Below are 23,139 nucleotides of genomic sequence, written 5' to 3'. Positions count from 1 at the left end.
GAACCCTTTAAATAAAGGGTGCACAGAGGGCTACCCAGGACCGCATCCTCTACTGCGTCCTCTGCAAGAAGGAGCCAGCCCTGAGCCCGAGGGATATGATGGAGCCTGAAGAGTACAGAGAGAGAGGTGAGCATGGATGTCCCTGGCCTTTTCCCCATGGCCACTCTTCTAAAACTGCTGCTTAGATGTTGGGGTGTCTTTTGACTGGAGCATTAGAGCTGACTCTTGAGAATTGGCTTCTGCAAAATCTTTCCTGAGAAGGGAATGTGGGATCAGAGTTTAAAACTTTTCCCAGCCTCTTGTTCATCATCCCTCTCAGGCAGCAACTCTCATGGATGTCCACACTGCTGAGCCACGTTCTTCCTTTCCACTTTCCCACAGAATAGGGCATTTGGATTTCTGATCCACTAAATGGGAAAAGGGGAGATCATTCATTTTCTGAAAGAGAAAAGAATTCCTCTTAGTATTCTGCAGTCCCTGCAAAAATCTTATCTTTCTTCCTGTTTGTTTCTCTCTGTGTGACTCTGCCTGGAGAGCTCTTTCATTTAGTCATTCATACCGTATTTAAAGAGCACCTACTGTGTCTCAAACCTTCTGTGATGAGCAAAACCAGATGGTTATCCTGTTTTTCAGGCATGGCTGTCCTAAGAGGGGAAATAGGTAGTTGCTTATAATTTCTCTTTTTGTAAGTGTTTATATCCTCATCCCCACTCGTAGGTTATTTTGCAGTAAGTCATGGTCTTATATTAAAATCCAACTTTTCCTCTCGTCTACCCAGACATAACTCACTAAGTAGCTATGTCTTTGCATTTCAGTGGACATTAGCTTATTCCATTGCTTTCCAAAGGCATTCAGCCAAGAGCAGGTTCCTGTGGACATTTATCCTGTGTGTGGAACACAAAAACATTCCATACAGTCCCTGGACAAGGGGAGGGCTAGGTCCAAGGCTCTCAGAGCACTGGGGGGTTGCTGCTGCAATCACGAGAGGCATCAGGCCGTGGGACGGTTGGAGGAGAGCACAAAGAAGAGAGAAGTACTGGGAGTTTTCACAGTTTTGTCTGGGGCTAGTTCTGTTCATAAGAATTTTTCGTGAGCTGATGCATTGGGAAGACATCAGATTCTCTTTCCTTGTCTCTCTCTTTTGCAGGCAGAAAGGAGCCTAGGGAGTCCTAAGGAGGAATGATAGATATTGAGAGAGACGGAGAGGGAGAGAAACAATGACAGAGACAGAAAGAGACAGAGGCTCTGAAGATAGAGACCCTTTTCTGCAGAAATGAAAGGGAAGAAAGGATAGATAATTTGCAGTGACTTCAAGTATTTGACCTGGGTGTTTTTCTTCCCTATTTATTTTTTTCCCTGTTAAATCCTCATTTAATGAAGTATACCTCTTGAACATATCACACTTGTTCAGGGGTCAAACGTTTGGGTGGGTATGATTGCAGTTAAGAAAAACATAGGGAAAGGAAAGACTACAGTGAAGTCTTAGAGTAGAATTTTCAAGAGATTTATAACATGTATAATATTCAATCAACGTACCACATTTTCCTATTACAGATTTCATTCTTCTTGGTTATTCACTGGAAGTAGATATAAGAAAAAGGGAACATGATTTGACTCTTAAGACATGAAATCTATCTATGTATGAAACACACATAAAATTTGTTTCTAGATTATTTGGAAAACATGTAAAGGAGAATCTTTCATACTAATTGTTGCTTTGCTTAATCATATCCCACATTAGCTTTATAAGGTCTGAGTTTTCTTCCTTATTTTATTCGTTCCTTTGACAAAATTTTTTGAGCATCTGAAAACTGTTCCAGGCGCTGAGGTGTTGATGGAGGCAGAACTGAGGGAGATAAGTTGATTAAGAGATAGTCCTGCATTTCCCCAAGATTTCAGGCTAGTGCAGCGTTCTTAGTCTGGGCCTGTGGTTGTACTTTGGGGAGTCCATGCACCTCAGAAATTATACACAAAATTGTATGTGTATAAATCTACAGTTTTAATCAGATTCTCAAAGATATTCACAGGTCCAAAAATGTGAGGAATTAATTAATGTGAGGTCCAGTGGAAATGGTGAACTAATAGAATTTTTAAATCTTTTATCAGAACCTGGTGTGGCAGCTTGCCATTTGTGCGAACAAAGAGTATAGCGTGTGTGTGTGTGTGTGTGTGTGTGTGTGTGTGTGTAATTTCTGGTTAGAGCCACAGTGTTTACCCTGAACCTATAAGGTGATGAATAAATACATACGCTGTTTTTTGAAAAGAAAAAGAAAGGTGGGAGAGTTGTTCAAGATTGATATGGAGAAGGGAAGGGGAGGAAATATAAATACTTTATCTTGGTGAAATGGCAACCCACTCCAGTATTCTTCCCTGGGAAATCCCATGGACGGAGGAGCCTGGTAGGCTATAGTCCATAGGGTTGCAAAGTGAAAGTCGCTCAGTCGTGTCCGACTCTTTGTGACTCCATGGACTATACAGTCCATGGCATGCTCCAGGCCAGAATACTGGAGTGGTTAGCTGTTCCCTTCTCCAGGGGACCTTCCCAACCCAGGGATCAAACCCAGGTCTCCCTCACTGCAGGCAGATTCTTTTCCAGCTGAGCCACCAGGGAAGCCCAGGGTTGCAAAGAGTCAGACACAACTGAGCAACTAACACTCTCACTTTTTTACCTTGGTTTTAGAGTTTGAGGCCTTGGAAATTTTTCCTCTTGTTCATTTATATAGTCACATACTCTCTGCATCATTCATTCACTCCTTTGCACACCTCTTAATTTTTTAATTGAAGACAAGCTGTGTGCTGGGGGTCAGACCCTCCCTGACTCAGCCCATGAATCCATCTCCTTCCTCACCAAATCTCTGGCCCTAACCCAGGGGCGATGGGCATGGGTTAGCCAGGCCCAGTCAGGGGACATGAGGCTGGCCTCTCTGCCTCTCTTTTAGGAAAGGAGATGGTGGACTACATCTGCCAGTACCTGACCACTGTGCGGGAGCGGCGGGTGACTCCAGACGTGAGGCCTGGCTACCTGCGAGCCCAGCTGCCTGAGAGTGCGCCCATGGAGCCCGACAGCTGGGACAGCATCTTTGGGGACATTGAGCGAATCATCATGCCTGGGGTGAGATGCAGTCACCTCAGGGTGATTCTGGATGTCGGGGTGAAGGAGGGTGGGCACTAGGCCTGGAAACCCTGCTTTGGGTAAACGTGAGATGACCCCTAGGCCCTAGACCACCAACATCCCAGCCTGTCTCCTAGGCACATGGAGGGCTGGGACTTGGACTGAAGTTAGGTTTCTGGTGCCAGGACTGACCTGTAGAATTGGGTGGGGAGCAGGAGGGAGAAAGAACTGCATCCTAGGGCCTGTCTGACAGAAGGATGGAGATCTGATGGGATAAGGTGAGTGGTGAAAATTGGGCCAGAGGGGGAAGGATGACTGTGGGGAGCAAGATGGAGCGGGGAGGTGGGAGTCGGTTCCTGGTGCTCCCGTTGGCAGAGCTGAGGGCTCTCCTATGGAATCCTGATATGTGCCAAAGGGAACCAGGGAAGCCAAGAACACCCACCTCTGAGGGTATTCCGATTGTCAGGTTGGGGGGCCAGGAAGCCAAGTGAGTCCCAGTCACTTTCCCCTCTGAAGTGGGAACTATATCCTTCCTGACCAAGAGAGATCTCCTGATGGATCTGCTTTTCAGGAGTAGGGCAGAGCTCCCCCTGAGTCATCTATACTCTCGATGACAAGGGGCACAGCCTGGTGACAGTGTGAGGGGGCCAGGGAACTGACAGAGGCTGGCTGCTGCCTGGGGCTTGTGCTGGGGCCACCGTGGGCTGTGATGGTATCCCAGAGCACCAGGTGAGGAGCTGTGCCCAGTGCTCCTGCTGCAAGTGCACTGTGCTCCTCCCACTGAGGGGCTGCCTTTTACTGTGCTCCACGCCACGTGCCAGGCACCATATTAGCTACATTGTAGACTGGCTTGTTTTATCCCCAAACTGAGGCTCAGACAGGTTAGTTGTTTTTCCAAAGTGACAGTTCTCCCTGCATGGAGTGCTGGTGTCTTGAAGCCCATGTGTCCAGCTGTCCTTCCCCAGCATGACTTGACACTTGCTCCCATCGCCCCCGAAGAGTTTTGGACTTAGATGTGCCAGAAGTACACCTGGAGGCAGGGGCAAGATAGTCTTCAAACACAGCAAGTGATAGCAAATTTGTACAAAGGCAAATGCTCATCTCTGACCATTCAGCCTATTTCACAAGCATCGTTTGACGTTTTCTATATCAGCAAAGCTCTACCAGGGAGGCTAGCTTCCTGATAAGATTATCTCATGGATTTCATTCTGTAAAATGTAACTGGCGGAGTCATCAACCGTAATTTGCTAGTGAGACCGAAAGCAACTGTCAGAAGAGGTGGAAATGAGCTGATTCATTTGACTGAAAGAAATTCCAGCAGTTGCTGGGGGTGTGGTTAAAGAGGTTCATTTCTGGACCTAGAGGTCTGTCTGTTTTGATAAGCATTCCTCCAGCTTATCTGATCTCATGTATCTTATTAGAACAGACAATTGCCTCTTGATAAGGCCAGGAGGTGGAAGCCCTTCTCTGGGTTTCCAAAATACTGTCACTAAGCACATTGATAATGAAGACCCAATCTTTCATCTCATCTCTCAGGCTGCACCAGCCTCTGAGAGTTGGCCTGAAAGCAGATGGCCCTTTGCTTTCTCATATGGGTCAGCGCCTCATTGAAAACTGGGTTAATTTCCCCCTCCACGCCATGCCCGAGACACAGAAGAAGAAAAACTCTTTTTGCCTTAATTCCAGCCTTGGTTTGCGAAACCAAGGGAGGGAGGGAGAGAAGAGCAGGGGGAGAAGGCAGAGTGCCATCCTGCTTAAGTGTTGAGCTCCAGAGTCAGGCAGTCCTGGATTTCTGCCATCTGTCCTTACCAGATGTATGCAATCATGGGGATGTTGTTTCTCTTTGCCAGCCCCAGTTGTTATCTGTAAAACAGGGATGATGGTAGAAACTCCTAATAGGAGTACTGTGAGAATTAAATAAGATAAAGCATAGAAAGTGGAAGATGTTGTTATTACCTATGACATCTTCTGCCTGGTGAAATTCAGAGGAAGAGGTCTGTTACCTAAGAGTCAAGTCAGGATGTGATATGTTTATCACCATGTGATTAGCTTACCATTAACATTAGTGCTTTACATTTTACAAATTTCTTCACAAGCTAATTCACACAACTCCAGGAGATGGGATTTATTTTATGATGAGAAACTGAGGTTGAGAGAGAGAGAGGTACAGGGGAGGATCCTGGTTTTATGAGGTCTTAATTGGATGCAAAATTTGGGACCCCCTTAAATAAAAAAAAATGAAGAATTAATCTTGAAAGAGACCCATGCAAACATGGGACCTTGATGCTTAAGTTCATTAGCATCACAGTAAATCTGCAAGGTCATGCAGCTTGTTAATAGCCAACAGGTAGGACTGGAACCTGTGTCCTTGGGCTTAAATCTTGTGCTCCTTCTACTATACACACTCTCCAGAACACTGTCCTTGCTCTTGAAGGATTAAAGGGATTTGTGCACATGAAATACCTCAGTAATAAACTACAGTGTTATCTCATGGGCTCTTAGTAGGGTAAAATATCTAGAATGAGAATGTTCCATGGATTTGGGGAAGGGATCAATGTGGGCTGGGGAAGGGATCATGGAGGAAATGCACTTTCAGTAGCTTTCTAAGAATTAATAGGTTTTGGAACATCACGTCTGTATGAGAAATGCCTTCCTTTGGGGAACACAGCTTTGCTCAAAGACGTGATCACAGATATGAACGGGTCATGTTTGTAGATTGGTGAGATGAAGCCAGAGGAGGCCGATGAGCCATCAAAAATGTTTCTGAGATTTGTTGTAGGGAGTCCCTGTCCACTGGCTCCTCCTTTCATCTGGGTAGTCCAACTGTGGGCTCAAGGGTTAACCTGGAAGCAGGGTCCCATATCCTTGGACTGGTATTTCTGTCCTCTGGTCTCCTCCTCTCTTCATCTCTACTGGGAAGCTCAGGACAGCTTTGAGCCCATGCACACTGACCTCTACAGGAGCTGCCTGCCCAAAGAACTAGGGATGCCTTTTGCAAATGACTGGATGAGATAAGCCACCTGCTGCTACAGGGCACAATCTCCCCTTCCTTTTATTACTGGATAGGAGTGCTGTGGGGGCTAAGCATTGGAGACTAATGCAAAGAGTACCCAGAATTCACAACTCTGATTCCCATAGCAATTTTCATCTTGCATATTCCCTTCTGGTCTTTGCCTATGTGCAAATGCTCCACTGATGAACGAGCTTAGAATAGGAGAAATGTGGGCAGCAAGAACTGTGAATATGTCTTATTTTTATGGATTTGTGTCACTCGTTTGGTTGTCTTGATAGTGTCAGCCAATCTCTAGGGTGGGTGCTTCCCCATGCCAGGGAGGATCTCTGGAGGAGGAAAGCCCCAGGACCTGCCCCCTGGTGCCACCTGTGTCTATGCTTTGCCTCCAGGTGGTGCACTGGCAAAGCCCCCATATGCATGCCTACTACCCAGCTCTCACCTCTTGGCCATCACTGCTGGGAGACATGCTGGCTGATGCCATCAACTGCTTGGGATTCACCTGGGTGAGTAACAGTGGCTGTGGCTATAACCAGTGGTAAAGAGGGCATAGCAGGAAGGGACATCCTGGGACAGACATATTTTGTCCTGGCTTCTGAACAGGGTTTCAAGGTAAATATTAACAGTGGCTACTTTCTTTGAGCTTAAGCTTTATATAAATGACCTCACCTTATTCGTTAACCCTATGAAACTATGAGTATTGGCCCCATTTTGTAGGAGCCAATTAAGAAATTAAGGCTTAAGTAACTTATCTCTCCGAGACCACACAGCTCATATAGATAGAGATGAGATCTGGACTGACATCTGGTTATTACCAGTTTCTGACATTCTCTAAGCACTTTGATACCTAGTGGTGACATTGTCTTTGAGGGGTTAGGGATATTCCCTAAGACTTCCCTTAATAAGCTCTTAAGCACCAATCAGCTTTAAATTTTGCCAGAGTCCTCCTAGAACACCTCTGTATTTTAAGTCTTGACTATTATAGGGTGTGTGTGTGTGTGTGTGTGTGTGTGTGTGTGTGTAGGGGTGAGTGCGTGGGGTGGGTTGGAAGCTGGGAGAATTTCTATCTTTTCCAGGAGGAAGTGGTTTCTTTCTTAGTCCTAAAACTTCCCTCTGGCCTTTAGAATGCTTTTCAGTTGGATATTTTAGGGACTTAGGGAGCCAAATGGAAGTTTCTGGGCCTGTTTGTCATAAGGCTTTGGAGTCACAGGAGAATTTACCTCATTGAGGATGGCATGAACCAAAGCCCTGTTTTCTTTTCCCCTTTTGGTCTGGCAGAGGATGGGGCAGGGATGGGACACAGCACCCAAAAGTGGTCCCTTCTCCCTTCTCCAGGGACAAGATAGGTTAGGCCTAGGGAAGGTCAAGGCAGAGACAGATGTGTTTGGGGGCCGGTGGGGGCATCTTGGTGCCCCGAAGCGGTCCGGATGAAGTTGCTTCCCCCTTTTCAGGCTTCCAGTCCTGCGTGCACGGAGCTGGAGATGAACATCATGGACTGGCTGGCAAAAATGCTGGGACTCCCGGAGCACTTCCTGCACCACCACCCCGGCAGCCAGGGGGGAGGCGTCTTGCAGGTGCCTCCTCGTAGCATAGGGACTAAGTAGGAAAAGATAAGCCACACTTGTCCGGGCAGTTCTCAGTTTTCTATGGACTTTCTGCCATGTCACTCACACCACCGTCACTGCCACTGCTGTCGCCATCACCACCACCACTGTCACGACCGACGCGACCATCACAGATATTACAACCCCACCACAGTCCTTGCTCCCTCCATTGCTGTCACTACCATCTTGACTTCTGTTGCCTTTAAATGCAGCCACCACTGTCTCCACCCTTCTTTTAGCTTTTTTTTTGGAAAATGATTAAAATGTCAACAGGGCTTCTGAGTTGGACACGACTGAATGACTAAGCACAGCACAACACAAAATGTCAGCAGGGTTTCCCAGGTGGCGCGAGTGGTAAAGAATCTGCCAGCCAATGCAGGAGATGCAGGAAACGCTGGTTTGATCCCTAGGTCTGGAAGATCCCCTCTAGGAGGACACAACAATGCACTCCGGTTTTCTTGCTTAGAGAATCCCATGGACAGAGGAGCCTGGCAGGCTACAGTCCATGGGGCCGCAAAGAGTCAGACATGTACTTAGCATGCACTCACAAACACACAAAAAATGTCAACATGTGATCACATTTCTGGGATCACCTGATTCAAGTTTCTTAGTTTATAATCTGACAACTCCCCTCTCTTGTCCCATGATACACCTTATGGTAATTGGAAAAGAGAAGGCAAGCACAGACTTCTTACCCACCCTCCTAGGTCCAGGAGATCCTTGCCAGTGAGAGAACTTAACAATCAATTTATCTTATCCTCTAATCCTGTCTTTTGACTATCTGTCAAATGATAGTTCTTCAAATATTAATGTTTTTGTCAAGAGCAGTGCAGCACAGAGGAGCTTTCTGGGTGCCTCCCATAGGCTGTGCACATTGCTAGGTACTTAATCTGTAAACCCTTGACATTCATGAGGGCTTGGTTCTGAGACCTTTGAGAAGCCCCAGATTCTTGAATTCTTCTGTAATGTGTCATTTTCTTGATTTTATGATTAGGTAGAGAAATAATAATCATAATTTTTATTCCCTCAAAGGGTGGATGTTAGGATTCAGTGAATTCATCTATTAAATAAAAGTAGCTGTGCTGCCCTGAGGTGAGAACTGGGATGTTTCCTGCACCCATTTGCTAGCTAAGTGACTCCCTCTCTCACTCTAGTCTTTTAAAATGATTATGTATTTATTTATAAGTTTTTGACTGCACTGGGTCTTTGTTGCTGCACATGGGCTTTCTCTAGTTGTGGCGCATGGAGGCTACTTTCTAGCTGTGGTGCTTGGGCTTCTCTTGTTGCAGCACACAGGTTCTCGGGTGTGCGGGCTTCAGCAGTTGTGGTACTTGGGCTCGGCAGTTGTGACACACGGGCTTAGTTGGAATCTTCCTGGACCAGGGATCAGACCTGTGTCCCCTGCATTGGTAGGTGGATTCTTAACCACTAGGACCACCAGGGAAGTCCCATCTCCTTCCAGTCTTGTACTAATTAAATCTGACCCTCACAAGAAAGACAAATTACTGCATGTTGTAGACCTTGTGGGTGTTAGCAGATAGTTACAGCTTCAGATATTATATCTGGAAGAACATGCTAAATGTCTGCTGGGCACGATCTTGCTTTTCATCTAATTATCTCAAGAATCCTGTAGGTAAATAGTGTCATTTAGACATCATCCCAGATGTTTGAAACCAGAGCACTGGAGCTCAGAGAGGTTAAAATTTTGCTCCAGATCATACAGCTGGTGAGTGGAAGAATGAGGCTTCAAACCCCAGGCCTGTCTAAATCCAAACAGTGCTTTCTCCTGTATCCATCAGCTCTATGAACTTGGTCTGGTCCTGTCATCTCCCTGAGCATCACTGTCCACATATGTAGACAGTGATCATGTGATGCAGGTCAAGTGGGATGGCAGAAAGTTCTTTGTAAACTATGAATTGCTATATAGATAGAAGGTGGTATCATTATATTATTATTACTATTCTGCTGGCTTCCTTATTGTGGAGTAATTTTTAGCCACTGAATATCTTGTGGGATCTGGTCTATACCACTCTCTATGACACAGTCTGCCAGGCTTTTCAGCAGGGACCAATCAGTTGTAGGTCACCTGAAGATTTCAAGGAGCCAGGACACCGAAGTCTGAGCAAACGAATGACAAAGAACATCCAGATTCTTGGGAGGTTGCTGAGGTGGCCCCCAGGGTTCCCACAGTCATGGCCAGAGCAAAATCCTGCCTAATCTTTTTTGGATTATGGTGGTCCCCTCTGGGAGGCAGCGAAAGAGTCACTCTCCATTTTATAAACGGAAAGAGCTTTCTGGAGGGGCGATACTAGCTTAAGGTCACAAGAGCCATTGGCAGCAACACTGAGGCCCCAGTCCTCTCGCCCGTGGGCCAGGACCCTCCCTCTCTGGGATATCCCTGCAGAAACAAACTCCATTTCACAAAATACTGGGTTAGCTAAAAAGTTTGAGTTTTTCCATAAGATGGTATGGGAAGATCCGAGCTTTTTGGCCAAAGATCTGAACTTTTTGGCCGAATGAATACATTAAAAGTTTTTTTTTTTTTTTTTTAACACAGGGAACAAACATATCTATAAGCAGACATGTATCAAGCATTCTCTGGACATTTTCTTTTTGGTGCCTGTAGCCTATAAAGATGTTGTTGAAAATTGGAAAGTTATAGGAGAGGGAAGTGTCCCAGGAATGCATAAGAGGTTGTGAATGGAGATGGAGAACAGGCATGCGAGCTGGGGAGTGGGGGGAGGCAGCTCCTTAAGCAGGAGCTGTGTGTGTGCTTCCTCAAGAATAGCTATTACACACACACACACACACACACACCTATGAAGCTAGGGAATTTGTCAAGAGAATACATGGAGAAGCTACCCTTCTTCCACTGCAGAGCACAGTCAGCGAGTCCACCTTGATCGCCTTGCTGGCAGCAAGGAAGAACAAAATCCTGGAAATGAAAGCCTCTGAGCCTGAGGCGGATGAGTCCTTCCTGAACGCCCGGCTTGTGGCCTACGCCTCCGACCAGGTGAGTTGCCTTCAGGCTTGGCTTCTGGAGTCTTAATCCTTGAGTGATTTCCCTGTAGACAGAAGCTTGCTGGGTTCAGGGCTACTCAGGCCTGGGAGATTTTCCAAGGAACTGTGGGGTAAGACAATCGTCAGATACTGTATTTGCTTCCCTTTGTCTGGTTTCAGTGGTTTCTGGGAGTGCTCATTCCCGGACGACTCTGCTAACAGGTTTCCGTGGTCCTTCTAGGCCCACTCCTCGGTGGAAAAGGCTGGTCTGATTTCCCTGGTCAAGATGAAATTTCTGCCTGTGGATGAGAACTTCTCGCTCCGAGGGGAAGCTCTTCAGAAAGCCATCAAGGAGGACAGGGAAAGGGGCCTGGTGCCCATCTTTGTAAGTCAGACCACGTTCTCAGAACAGTAGAGTTGGAAGGGGAGGAAGGAATTTTGGCAGAATTCAGGTAAGTAACAGGCTGCAAACAAGAGCCAAAAGGTCCTCAAATACATTGTTTTACAAAGTATGAGTTGGTATGTTAGGAAATAAGTTGTGTGGGTCATAACCAGCACTAAAAGAAAAAAATAAGAAATAGAAAATATGAGAGTGCCTTCCTGTATTGAGAATATGCATTGTGTGGTAAGACTTTTATTTCAGATACACATGTGTGTATGTCCTAGGTGGCTCTCTAAAAGATATTTCTTACTGTTGTTGTTCAGTTGCTAAGTTGTGTCCGACTTTCTGTGATCCCGTGGACTGCAGCACGCCAGGCTTCCCTGTCCTTCACTATCTCCCTGAGTTTGCTCAAGCTCATGTGCATTGAGTCGGTGATGCCATCCAAGCATCTCATCTTCTGTCGCCCTCTTCTCCTTCTGTCCTCCATCTTCCCCAGCATCAGGGTCTTTTCCAGTTAGTTAGCTCTACACATAAGTTGACCAAAGTATTGGAGCTTCAGCCTCAGTCCTTTCAATGACTATTCAGTGTTGATTTCCTTTAGGATTGACTAGTTTGATCTCCTTGCAGTCCAAGGGACTCTCAAGAGTCTTCTCCAGCACCACAATTTGAAAGCATCAGTTCTTCAGTGCATAATTTCTTACTGTGGGTCATGTTAAAACAGTGTGAAATACCCGCTGTTCCAGTCGGATGCATGGGGTAGATAATGTCTTTGATGAAATCTTTTTTCAGGCCGAATGTATCACACCAGCCTATCTTCCCATGTTAACTGCCTTTGTTTTCCCCCAGGTCTGTGCAACGCTGGGGACCACTGGGGTCTGTGCATTTGACTGCCTGTCAGAGCTGGGCCCCATCTGTAAGTGTCTGCCCCGTCTGGCTAGGAAGACAAGTGATGAGTTTTAACATGTTCCCTAGAATAAGAGCCTGAAGCCAGCTCAGTGGAATTCTCCTGTTCCTCCTTGGTCAAGGCACAGGGAGTGCGAGGAGTCACCAGAGGTCACGAGTGCCTTCTCCCAGGCAGCCAGGTCACCGCTTCTACAGTGGGGGACTGAGCTGACCTCCCTTGCATCCTATCCTGGAGGCAGCAGTGGGAGGTCCTCGGGTCTCTCACCCTCTCCCTTGTATGTTGAAATCTGCTTAAAGCAGGGTGTATCCAAAACACAGGGTAAATGAGGCATAGTGGAATATTTTCTAGTCTCAGCTAAGAAAATGAAAAGGGCAGGGCAGAGTAAACACCCGAGTGTGGGGAATAAGGGCAGAAGAGAAGCCCAAATGTGACTGTTCAGAATTCTCAAGTGAGAAGCCCACGAGGGAACAGAGCCCCTCCCTCTCTAATGTTTGTATTGGATGCATTAACCTTGTTCTCTGGGCCAGTGGTAAATTGGTTTCTGTTCCAGAAGGCTCTGAGTGGAGCCCAAGAGGGTGTTGCCTGTCTGGTCGGTGAGAGGAAAGGCCAGGGTGAGGCTCGTAGGCTTTCCCCATAGGGGTGGCCCTGCCTCCCTGAGCCCCACTCCTTGCACTGACACCCTCCCCCTGTGCCCACATGCCTCTGTGTCCCATTCCGCCCTGGGCATCCTTGTCCAGTCCTTCCCTCGCAGCCAGGCCAGGCGAAAGATGCCTTTTAGCTGACTGGCGACAACCAACGCCCACCCGCGCTGCCACCCCCAGCAGGTGACGTTTGCCTCCGCAGGTGCCCGTGAGGGGCTGTGGCTGCACATTGACGCTGCCTACGCAGGCACTGCCTTCCTGTGCCCCGAGTTCCGGGGCTTTCTGAAGGGCATCGAGTATGCCGATTCCTTCACCTTTAACCCTTCCAAGTGGATGATGGTGCACTTTGACTGCACCGGCTTCTGGTGAGTGTGGCAGCCGGGCCCCCAGCCTGTGGGAAGGCCTCGCTTGCTCTAGAGAGGCCTGAGCCCACTGATGCCCGTTTGGAACCCCACAGGGTCAAGGACAAGTACAAGCTGCAGCAGACCTTCAGCGTAGACCCCGTCTACCTCAGGCACGCTGACTCGGGCGTGGCCACCGACTTCATGGTGAGTCTGGACAGCCTGGCAGCCTCTAAGATGGAAAACTGGCTGCTTCTTATCCCCCAAGGCTCTCCTTCCCTCACATTCTGAGCCCATCCCACAGTATGACCGCTGTGTACCTTCAGATTCAAACCGTGCCTGAGCATACGGAATGAAACCCAGAAAACTTTATAAAAAACCCTAGAAAATCTGACCAACCTTTGAGGCAGTGTGCAAGTTTCCTAAGTATCTGTGGCATTTAAACATTCTCCCAGTTCCCTTCTGCCTCCATCCTGGGTAATCTTTTCTGCTTACTCCCCAGCAGCAGAGCAGGGTGGAAAATTTCCACAGGCAGGAGAAGAGGCTCCTTGCTTACACCACTGTCCTCCTTTTGTCCCTGTCGAGGTGCTGTGGGAAGATACACGATGGGGATGGGGCAACGGGTACCCTTCCGGAAGTTCTGGATGCCTCCAAGCATTCCTGCCTGCCCAATAGCTGCACCTCAGTCTCTTGATGCTGTCCACATTCTCAGTCTGTACTGTCTCTTGGGGAAATAACTTCTTCAGATTTACTTCTCAGTCTGAAGATGGGTCCTTCCTTTAATTATAGGGGAGACAGGGATGTAAGAGCTTCCCAGGTGGTGCTAGTGATAAAGAACCCCCCTGCCAATGCAGGAGACGTAAGAGATGTGGGTTCAATCCCTGGGTCTGGAGGATCCCCTGGAGGAGGACATGGAAACCCATTCCAGTTTTCTTGCCTGGAGAATCCCATGGACAGAGGAGCCTGGCGGGCTACAGTCCATGGGGTTGCAGAGTTGGACAGGACTCTTAGCAACTTAGCACACACACACCCAGTGATGTAAACTAGTAAATTACATATAACATAGCCAAAGCGAGGGATACTGAGATGAGCTGGCTCTGAGATTCCATACAAGCAGTGGGCTTTTGGGAAACTTAGTGAACCTCTCTCAGCCTTGACTTTCTCATCTGCAAAATGGGCATGGTGATACTGGTTTCATAGGGTACTGTGAGGCTGCAGTGGAAACATACATGTAGGTCACTTATTCCTGAAAATGTGGTACATGCTCCATAAATGGTAGGCATGACATTTCTAAAAGCTCTTCTTTTAAGCTGCAGAGATTTGTTGTATAGTAAAGAGATTAAGTATGTAGGTACCAAAGACACATGACCTGTATTTGAATTCTGGCTTCTCCATTTATTAATTTGTGTGGACTTGGGCAAATGACTTAAACTATTTAGGTTTTCTCATCTATAAAATGAGGGTGAGGATTGAATGAATGAATTCAGAGAAGCACAGAGAGCAATGTCTGCTATCTGTGAGTCATTTTTTGCGAAGAGTCGGTTCTGTCTTCTTGCCTTGGGCTGAAGCATCTAGCCCTTTTAGTCCTAAACTAATCACTCTATCATCTCTTGATTATATTGGTTACTATCCCTTGGACCAGTTCATATTTCTTTAGATTTTTTTTTCAAAGCTTTTTGATTAGAATTTCTGACAATAAGCTTACAGTGGTCTGGGAGGACCCTCCAGAAGTTGATAAAAATAGAAGAATAATGGTTCTTTCATTGCTACTGCCCTGTGTATTGGGTTTTCAGTATTTTTTTTTTTAATAAAAAAAATACAGCAGCCCAAGGGCCAGATATCTTTAGGGATAATTCTGGGTTTCTCTCGTGAGTATGATATGATGCCTATTTTCCTGTAAGTAAACTTGGATCATCATAACTTAAGAGCATTTTTTACCTTGGCCCATTTTGGATTTTAGTTACTTTTTGTGTTTTTGTTTTTTGTCCACAACCCTATCTCAGGATCTTCTTGTGGCTCATTCCCATCACTTTCGAGATTTTATAGTGCTCTGTCTCTTGCAGATCACTCATAAGAATGTTAAATTGAACTTTTCTTAGCACTGATCCAGGGAAATCTTACTATGAATATTTCTACAACCAGAAGGTGCTACTTTATTTTTTCCTCCCCCCACCTCTAATCTTATGGATTTTAATTTTCAAATCTTGAAGCAATTCCTAGAAACGTGAAGCTGCTGTCCGTTGTGATCCCAGGGGTCTTCACTGCTGCTCTGACTCATACCTCAAGCTCTTTTTCACTCAGGTGACTGAAACTTTAAATAAAAGCTCAGCCATTTAAAGATGAGCCAGAAATAGAGCAGCAACCTGGTAGAGAAGACTTGAGGACTTCATCCCTGGGACCCTGGAGCCACCTAATATCAGGGCTAGATTCCTCTGACATCAGGAAGCTTCCTCTTCTCCCCACAGTTAGTGGAGAGGGCATTGTCTTGTCCTTGGCAGGGAGACTGGCAAAACCTTGATAGGACATAGAAAAGATTTGATGATACCTTGAGTATCACCAAAGAAGAGCCATGTCCAAATTTCCTGTTCCAACAGAAAATGTCAGCTAGAATCACCCTCCTGGGTCAGCAAGCATTGATTTCAGAATAGTGACAAGAGGAACAACTGGGGGATATGGACAGACTGTAAAGAAACCAAAATGAAAATCATCTCTGTTTCTCATTTAATTTGCTGGTCAGTTATAATAGTCAATTGGCCATAGCCATCTGGAAAATTATATTTTTAGGAAAGACCACTATTATCCATTCAATAGTCTACATCTGGAGTGTCCATCTAACTAAGGGTGGAGTTTACACTTTCCTTGTCACAGGGATTTTTGTCCTGTATCCAGGTTTTGATGCCCTCTGCTGGTAGAGAAAGTCCCCAAGCTGGTCGTCAACACTGGAGTGTTTTGCTTGGAAATCAAAGGCTTAGTACTCGATACAGAGAAACATTGTCCATCAACCAAGCGGTCATGTCCAAACTGTGCCTGAATCGGGAACTGGGGTGAAGGATGCAGATGTGCACAGTTTTGAGGATTAGGCCATTCTGTGAAGGACTAGATAAATATTTGATGGAACAAATATTTATTTTTAGTCAACAGAAATTGTGGCAAATCTATCTGACACTTGAGGAGGAGGTCATTTGAACTCACAGTACTCAACAGGACAATTGCAAATATTTTCCAAACCCTTTGCTCTGTTTTCAGACCTTAGAGATTGGCGTAGAATTGGTTTGAACATTTTCAGCTCTTTGGTGCCCGCAACCTTGAACTTTAAGCTCTGTTGGACTTGGTCACCAGGAGCAAAGGGTCAATTTGAGTGTAACAGAGGCTGATGAGGAAAGGACAGTGATATTAAGTAATGATCATCTTGGTTCTAGGCAGAAATGCCGCTGTGATTGGTGGCTCCCATTTTATCATCTAAATAGCCAACATCTACTGACAGTTTCCTGTGAAGCTCTTCACCCTGGTTCTCTTCACACCGCTTCCCTGGAGGTGCTGCTCATTCCTGTCTCACGAGGAGCCAGTGAGGCAGCAGTACCCGAGGGCACAGGCAGTAAGAGGCGGAGCTGGAGCAGAAACCCAGGTTTTCAAGACTCAAGCATCTGAGCTCTTGACCCCCACACTTTACATTGTTGTAATAGAAATAAAACTTTATTTTCTGGAATAGAAATAAAACTTTACCTTCTGCAATTCAAGTAACTTAGGTTCTTTTTAGAGAAAGTTGTATTTCGCCCTATCTTGAATTTCAGCCTGGGGTGAAACGTTTAGCATTTAAAGCAAACGTCTTCTCCTTGGTTCAGGGTTATGGACTTGGCGTCCACCTGTGCTGCTCTTAGGGCCAACTTCATTAGGGTTTGGTCACATGATGAAGCGGCCTCCGGGTAACTTGCCTGGCTTCTTACCAACGGGCCCGGGAGTCATAGTGACAGCATGCATCCCTGGAGGGCTGTGTGGGCAACTGATGATGAAGCCCAGGGTGGGTGTGTGGGAGCAGCGGGGTCCCTGTCTTTAACCACGAGCATTGTGTTCCTTTGTTCTAGCACTGGCAGATCCCCTTGAGCCGACGCTTTCGCTCTATTAAACTCTGGTTCGTGATTCGGTCCTTTGGGGTGAAGAATCTTCAAGCGCATGTCAGACATGTATGTAGTGGGCAGATGTGGGTGGAGCCTGGGCTCTCTTTGTGGCCTCGTGGGGAGGAAGGCTGGTTTCTGCTTTGCAGACCTGCCCTAGGGACTTGTGATGTATGGTTCAGATGTCTGGGCCTGTTCCTGAACTCCTGGGACTTGATTATTCAGGGTGGCCATCTGTTTGTTAGCTAGAGGATCACTGAGCAGAACGTGACTCCAAGGGCTGTCTGGTGTCTGTCCTGCCCACCTGAGTGTCTCACCATCCCTTCTGCTACTATCGAGTGCCAGGTGGGCATGGCCCGAGAACCTGGTTTGCAGAGAAAGAAATAGAGAGTAAATCAAAGGGCGGCATGTGCCCAGGGTAGGAGCCTGTGTTTTAAATAATTACTCGCATTGTCACAGCTGCCTGGAAATGTTAGTCACTCTCATGGTTATGCCAGAAACCTGGCTCTCCTGGCTTAGACATGTAGACCTACCGAGTCTGCATTATGTCAGTAAGTATTTACTGAAGGCATATTTGGTACAATTTATTTCAACTCAATTCAACAAAAAAATTATTGTGTTAGGAAAGAGACCCAGAGGTGACTGAGATAGGTACAGTCCCTCTGCCATTCTTTTTTTGTTTGTTTGTTTGTAAACCTTCATATTTATTAAACCTGCACATGTGATAAAATTGCACTGATCAAAATACACACAAGCACATACACAGGTGAGTATTGGTAACCCCCAATCTATAAAATTTGTAGATTGTGTCCATGTCAATATGCGGGTGGTGATACTGTAGTATAAATTTGCAGGCTGTCATCATTGTAATAAAATGAGTAAGAGAGCATGTGGTCTATGATTTCTTATAAGTACCTGTGAATTTATAACTACATAAAAATAAAAGTTTAAATGTATTCAGACCACATTTAAATTTTGTTGGTAAATTTCACAATGACAGTCTCACTGTGACACCTCTGTAGGGGCACTTCACAGGTAAGAACTGAGCCAGGGGGGTGCAGTGACTTGCAATCTGTATTATGTCTAAGATTTTTGTCAAGCAGCACTAGACAAAATGGCTAAGGCTGTGTCATATTCTTCCTGGAAGGGGTGGAACTTAACTAAGAATTTTTGTCAGCAGTGTTTTCCTCTCATTTTTACAAGTGCCCACGAGAAAGACCAGGTTGTTGAATAAAAGCAGCAGGCTTAATCCAAAAACGTCATCCTTTGTTCCTCTGTGTGTCTTCTCCTGTCCACCTTTCCTCTAGGGAATTCTTTCCTTCTTGAACAAATACAAAGCCCAATGAAATGGTTGAATCACTAAGGATGACTGGCTGGTAATTTTACGTTTGTTATTAACATCAAGGTGTTGGGGGTGCTTATCAATGAGCGGCTGTCACCCAGCCTGCTGAGGGACATGAGGCACTTTTGCTCTCTCTAGATTGACTTTCAGACTCAAGACTGAAATGTAGTTGCTAGGGGATGAGGTGGTGGAGGCTACAAATTGTCAGGAAAATGCTTTTGCTTCCAACTTAGGGCTGGATAGTGACCTGCAGGTGCTGGCCCACTCCCTCATGCTGCCTCTTCCCAGCTCAAAGTCCCTGATTCCCATCAGCTCCCCTTTTCCTGCACGGTGCCCAGCCTCTGGGGCCTGGCTTTCAAGGACCCAGTATTCAGCCTCTAAGCTCAGGCTTCTCCCGGCCCATTCCGGCTCCGTCCTCAGTGCGCCTCTGCACCTTCACCTGGGTTTCACCCTCCTGAACCACCCTCTCCTCTCCAAATGATGCCAGGAGATTAAGTTCCGCTTCTCCCAGGAGCTTCCCTCACTGTTCCACCTGCCGTCCTGTCTAGATTTGTACCTGAGATGTCTTACTCATGTAGATGTAAGAAAAATTTACACAGAAAGTTCTCAAAATTGGTAGGGCAAGATGGAAATGGGTTTGGAGGGAAGGAGGTACAGGGGGAAATGATGACAGAATTAGAAAGTAAATTGCAAAATTATAAAACAGCTAGAAAACACTTAGTGGAGTGCTTCCCTGAGAGAGAGTTTTAGGGCTTGACAATGAAAAGTGCTTAGGCAGAGATTGGAGATAATTTTAAACAGACCATGCCTTGGAGAGATAAAGTGATTCTGGATCAGGTATGTAGCAAATCAAAAAGATTGTTAGCTAAATCCTTTTGATTTCTCTTGAAATAGAGTAGCCAGTGTGAGAGTCAGGTAGTAGCAATTACTTAGCAAATAGTTTATTAAGATCCTTCTGGTTACCTGGGGAAGTTTTTAAAAATGAAAGGGCAAAAAAAAGGGGGGGGATAAGTTTTAGCCTTATTTAGTTAGTAATTCTAAGAAAAAAAAATAGGAAATTAAAAATGATAACTTCAGTAAAAGATCAATATGGTACAAAACTTTAAAATTATTTTATTGTGGTAAAATATAGATAACATAACCCTTAAACTTTAATCTTAAAAATTTTTTTTCTTTCTTTTTTAAAAAAAAATGTATTTTGTATTAGGGTAGAGCCGATTAACGATGGTAATAGTTTCAGGGGAATAGCAGAGGGACTCAGCCATATGTATACATGTTTCCATTCTCCCCTAAACTCCCCTCTCATCCTGGCTTCCATATAACATTGAGTAGAGACACCGCTAACCATTGTTACGTGCACAATTCAGTGGTATGAAGTACACTCACAAAGTGTGCAACTGTCATTACTATTTCCAGAACTTTCCCTTCATCCCCAGCAGAAACTCTGTACCCACTAAACAGGTTTAAAGCCCTCTCCATGAGGATAATAGGTAAAAATATATTCTTTGTGGAATGTCAGAAAAAAGAGGATAAAGGGCATTTGAGGTGAAAATGTTTGAGAGGTTAAGGGAAGATGGAGACTTAGGATACGGGGGCAGGGCTGTCACAGCCCGCATTGTGCCTTCATGTGCAGGAGAAACAGATGTTGTTTCCTCTGAGCATTTGCACCTGCAAGAGGCTCCTGGCTGGCATTGTAGAACGTGGGCTGCGTGTGGGCCCTTGCCAGCCCCCTTGGCCAGTCTGGACGCTGAGACACCTGAAGCTGGTTTATAAGGGCACATTGCCTTAATGGCAAAGCAGGTGGCTTCTGGGAATTCCTTGGTGGTCCATGGTTAGCACTATGTACTTTCACTGCTGAGGGCCGGGGTTCAAACCTTGGTTGGGAAACTAGGGTCCTGCAAGCCTTCTCTTTCTGGGGGTGGTTGAAAGAGGGCCTTGAGACATGAGTTCTCAAAGTGGAGCTAATGTGACAAGAAATACAGAGCCACTGGAGGTTTCATAGCTTGGAACAAAATCAAATGGAGAAGAAAATCAGGCAGAAGTCACTTAGGTCTCTATGGTTCACAGGCGTGCCAGCTTTAAACCTGTTTAGCAGGGCGAAGTTTTATGCACAGTCTTCTCTTCCTGTTAATAATCTCAGTTCTCTTGATGTTCACAATTCTAGGGCACGGAAATGGCTAAGTATTTTGAATCTCTGGTCAGAAATGACCCTTTCTTTGAAATTCCTGCCAAGAGGCACCTTGGCCTGGTGGTTTTTCGTCTCAAGGTAATGCCATCTTCCGTCTCACGTGAAGGGTGTTATTTGGTGACTTTCAGCCTCTTGGAAATGTAAATACTGGGCTTCTGGGGATGCTTACTGGGAATAATGTGGTGTGCTCTTGTCTTTATCCTTCAAACAGGGTCCTAACTGCCTCACAGAAAGCGTGTTAAAGGAAATAGCTAAAGCTGGCCGTCTCTTCCTCATTCCAGCCACTATCCAGGACAAGTTGATCATCCGTTTCACTGTGACATCCCAGTTCACCACCAGGGATGACATCCTGAGAGACTGGAATCTCATTCAGGATGCTGCCACTCTCATCCTGAGTCAGCATTGTACTTCCCAACCCAGCCCTCAGGGAGCGAACCTCATCCTCCAAACCAGGGGCCCCAGAGCCTTGGCCAAGGAGATGTCCTTTCCCTCTGTCAACGGGGCAGGCGATGACCCAGCCCATTCCAGGAAGATCGTCAAGCAGCCTCCGCGTGTGGGAGCCAGTCCTGTGAGCCGGCATCTTGAAACCCTGCTGGACCCACTGGATGACTGCTTCTCTGAAGAGGCTCCAGACGTCACCGAGCACAAGCTGTCCTCCTTCCTGTTCAGTTATTTGTCTGTGCAGAACAAGAGGAAGGCAGTACGTTCCCTCAGTTGCAATAGCGTGCCTGTGAGTGCTCAAAAGCAACTGACCACTGAAGGCTCTGTGAAGAATGGCAGCTCCTCCCGGGTCAGAATCTTTTCTAGGTTCCCAGAAGAGGTGATGATGCTGAAGAAGAGTGCCTTCAAAAAACTAATCAAGTTCTACAGTGTCCCCAACTTTCCTGAATGCAGCTCTCAGTGTGGGCTACAGCTGCCCTGCTGCCCTCTGCAGGCAATGGTTTAGACCAGGGGGTTCAGCCTGGCTCCATAAATGTGTTTCAAGGAGTCTCCGAACCTCTTAAAATTGATTCTGAATTTATGTGCTTATGTGTTTGTGCATTTTTCTTGGGAAAAAGCCAATGATTTCTCATGAACCTCATAGAGGTTCATGACCTATGGTAGGATTCAAATAGAGAATTTAAGCCAGCATGGTCCAGAAGACTCCAGCAGGCTGGCTAGAGAGAAAGGGTCTAGGGTGGGGCATTGACGGGCAGCTTCTGTGGTTTAGCTTGTGACACTGAGACTTTCAAGTTTCATGAAACATAATGTAGAAATAAATTGTGCTTGTCTCTGAAAAAAATTATTCTGTGTCACTCAATTAACCACTGAAATACTTGTTTTTCTCTTTCCATTATGGTTTATTACAGGGTTTTGAATATAGTCCTCTGTGTTATGCAGTAGGACAGGGAAGGATTTTGCTGTTTTATCCATTCTAGATATAATAGTTTGTATCTGCTAATTCCAGATTCTCAATTCATCCCTCCACCCCTACTCCCTTCTTGACAACCACAAGTCTGTTCTCTCTGTCTGTGAATGTGTTTTCGTTGTGTAGATAAATTCATTTGTGCCATATTTTAGATTCCACATATAAGTGATATTATATGGTATTTGTCTTTCTATTTCTGACTTACTTCATTTAGTATGACAATGTCTAGTTGCATCCATGTTGCTGCAGATGATAGTATTTCATTCTTTTTTGTGGCTGAGTAGTATTCTGTTGTGTGTGTATATATGTGTGTGTGTGTGTAGACACACACACTGTATCTTCTTTATCCATTCATCTTTTGGTGGACATGTAGACTGTTTCTGGTTTTTGGCTATTGTAAATAGTGCTGCTATGAACATTGGGTTGTATGTATCTTTTTGAATTATAGTTTTATCCAAAGATATACCTGGGAGTGGGATTGCTGGGTCATACGGCAACTCTAGTTTTTTGAGGAACCTCCATACTGCTTTTCATGCACCAATTTACATTACTTGGACATGGGGTTGATCCTCCAGGCTGCAGCCCCTGGCCTCGGGTGTGGGGTAGCTCCTCCCAGCCGCCGCCCCTGACCTCGAACGTGGGGTAGCTCCTCTCGGCTGCCGCCCCTGACCTCGGACTTGTGTAGCTCTTCTTGGCCGTTCCTGCGCTGTCGCAGCCTGGCACTCTCGGCCGCTGCCCCTGACTTTGGACGTGGGGTAACTCCTCTTGGCCGCCACCCTTCAGGCATGGGGTCCTCCCGGCTTCGGGGCGGCGGCTGAGAGGAGCTACCCTACACCGGAGGCCAGGGGCAGTGGCCAAGAGGACTAATCCCAAGTCCAAGGAGCGGTGGCTGCGCCAGCTCAGGAGGGCCTAGAGGAGCTATCCCACGTTGAAGGTCAGGAAGGGCTGTGGTGAATAGATACCCCTCGTCCAAGGTAAGGAGCAGCGGCTGCACTTTGCTGGAGCAGCCGTGAAGAGATACCCCATGCCCAAGGTAAGAGAAACCCAAGTAAGACGGTAGGTGTTGCAAGAGGGCATCAGAGGGCAGACACACTG

General features: G+C 46.2%; 1 protein-coding gene across 1 annotated transcript; it reads left to right on the top strand.

The window, feature by feature from the left end:
* On the top strand, window positions 1-21,933 carry HDC (histidine decarboxylase). Its single transcript, XM_005892163.3, has 12 exons — window positions 1-126; window positions 2,940-3,112; window positions 6,515-6,628; window positions 7,574-7,696; window positions 10,605-10,739; window positions 10,968-11,111; window positions 11,955-12,021; window positions 12,856-13,018; window positions 13,111-13,201; window positions 17,077-17,175; window positions 20,613-20,714; window positions 20,848-21,933. The coding sequence occupies exons 1-12, from the start codon at window positions 96-98 to the stop codon at window positions 21,580-21,582; spliced, it is 1,977 nt and encodes a 658-aa protein (XP_005892225.2). The 5' UTR covers window positions 1-95; the 3' UTR covers window positions 21,583-21,933.
* Window positions 21,934-23,139: the final 1,206 nt, after the last annotated feature.

The sequence above is a fragment of the Bos mutus genome, chromosome 10 (genome assembly GCF_027580195.1).
Source record: "Bos mutus isolate GX-2022 chromosome 10, NWIPB_WYAK_1.1, whole genome shotgun sequence".
NCBI lineage: Eukaryota > Metazoa > Chordata > Mammalia > Artiodactyla > Bovidae > Bos > Bos mutus.
Note: the sequence above shows the minus strand (reverse complement) of the source record. Positions and strands in the feature narration are given on the sequence as shown.

What these genes read in the sequence shown, in the direction of transcription:
- HDC (XM_005892163.3), top strand. Translation starts at nt 96, where the DNA reads ATGATGGAGCCTGAAGAGTACAGAGAGAGAG. An exon ending in TGAAGAGTACAGAGAGAGAG is followed by an intron (nt 127 to 2,939) that starts GTGAGCATGGAT and finishes CCTCTCTTTTAG; the next exon opens with GAAAGGAGATGGTGGACTAC. An exon ending in GCGTGGCCACCGACTTCATG is followed by an intron (nt 13,202 to 17,076) that starts GTGAGTCTGGAC and finishes CCTTTGTTCTAG; the next exon opens with CACTGGCAGATCCCCTTGAG.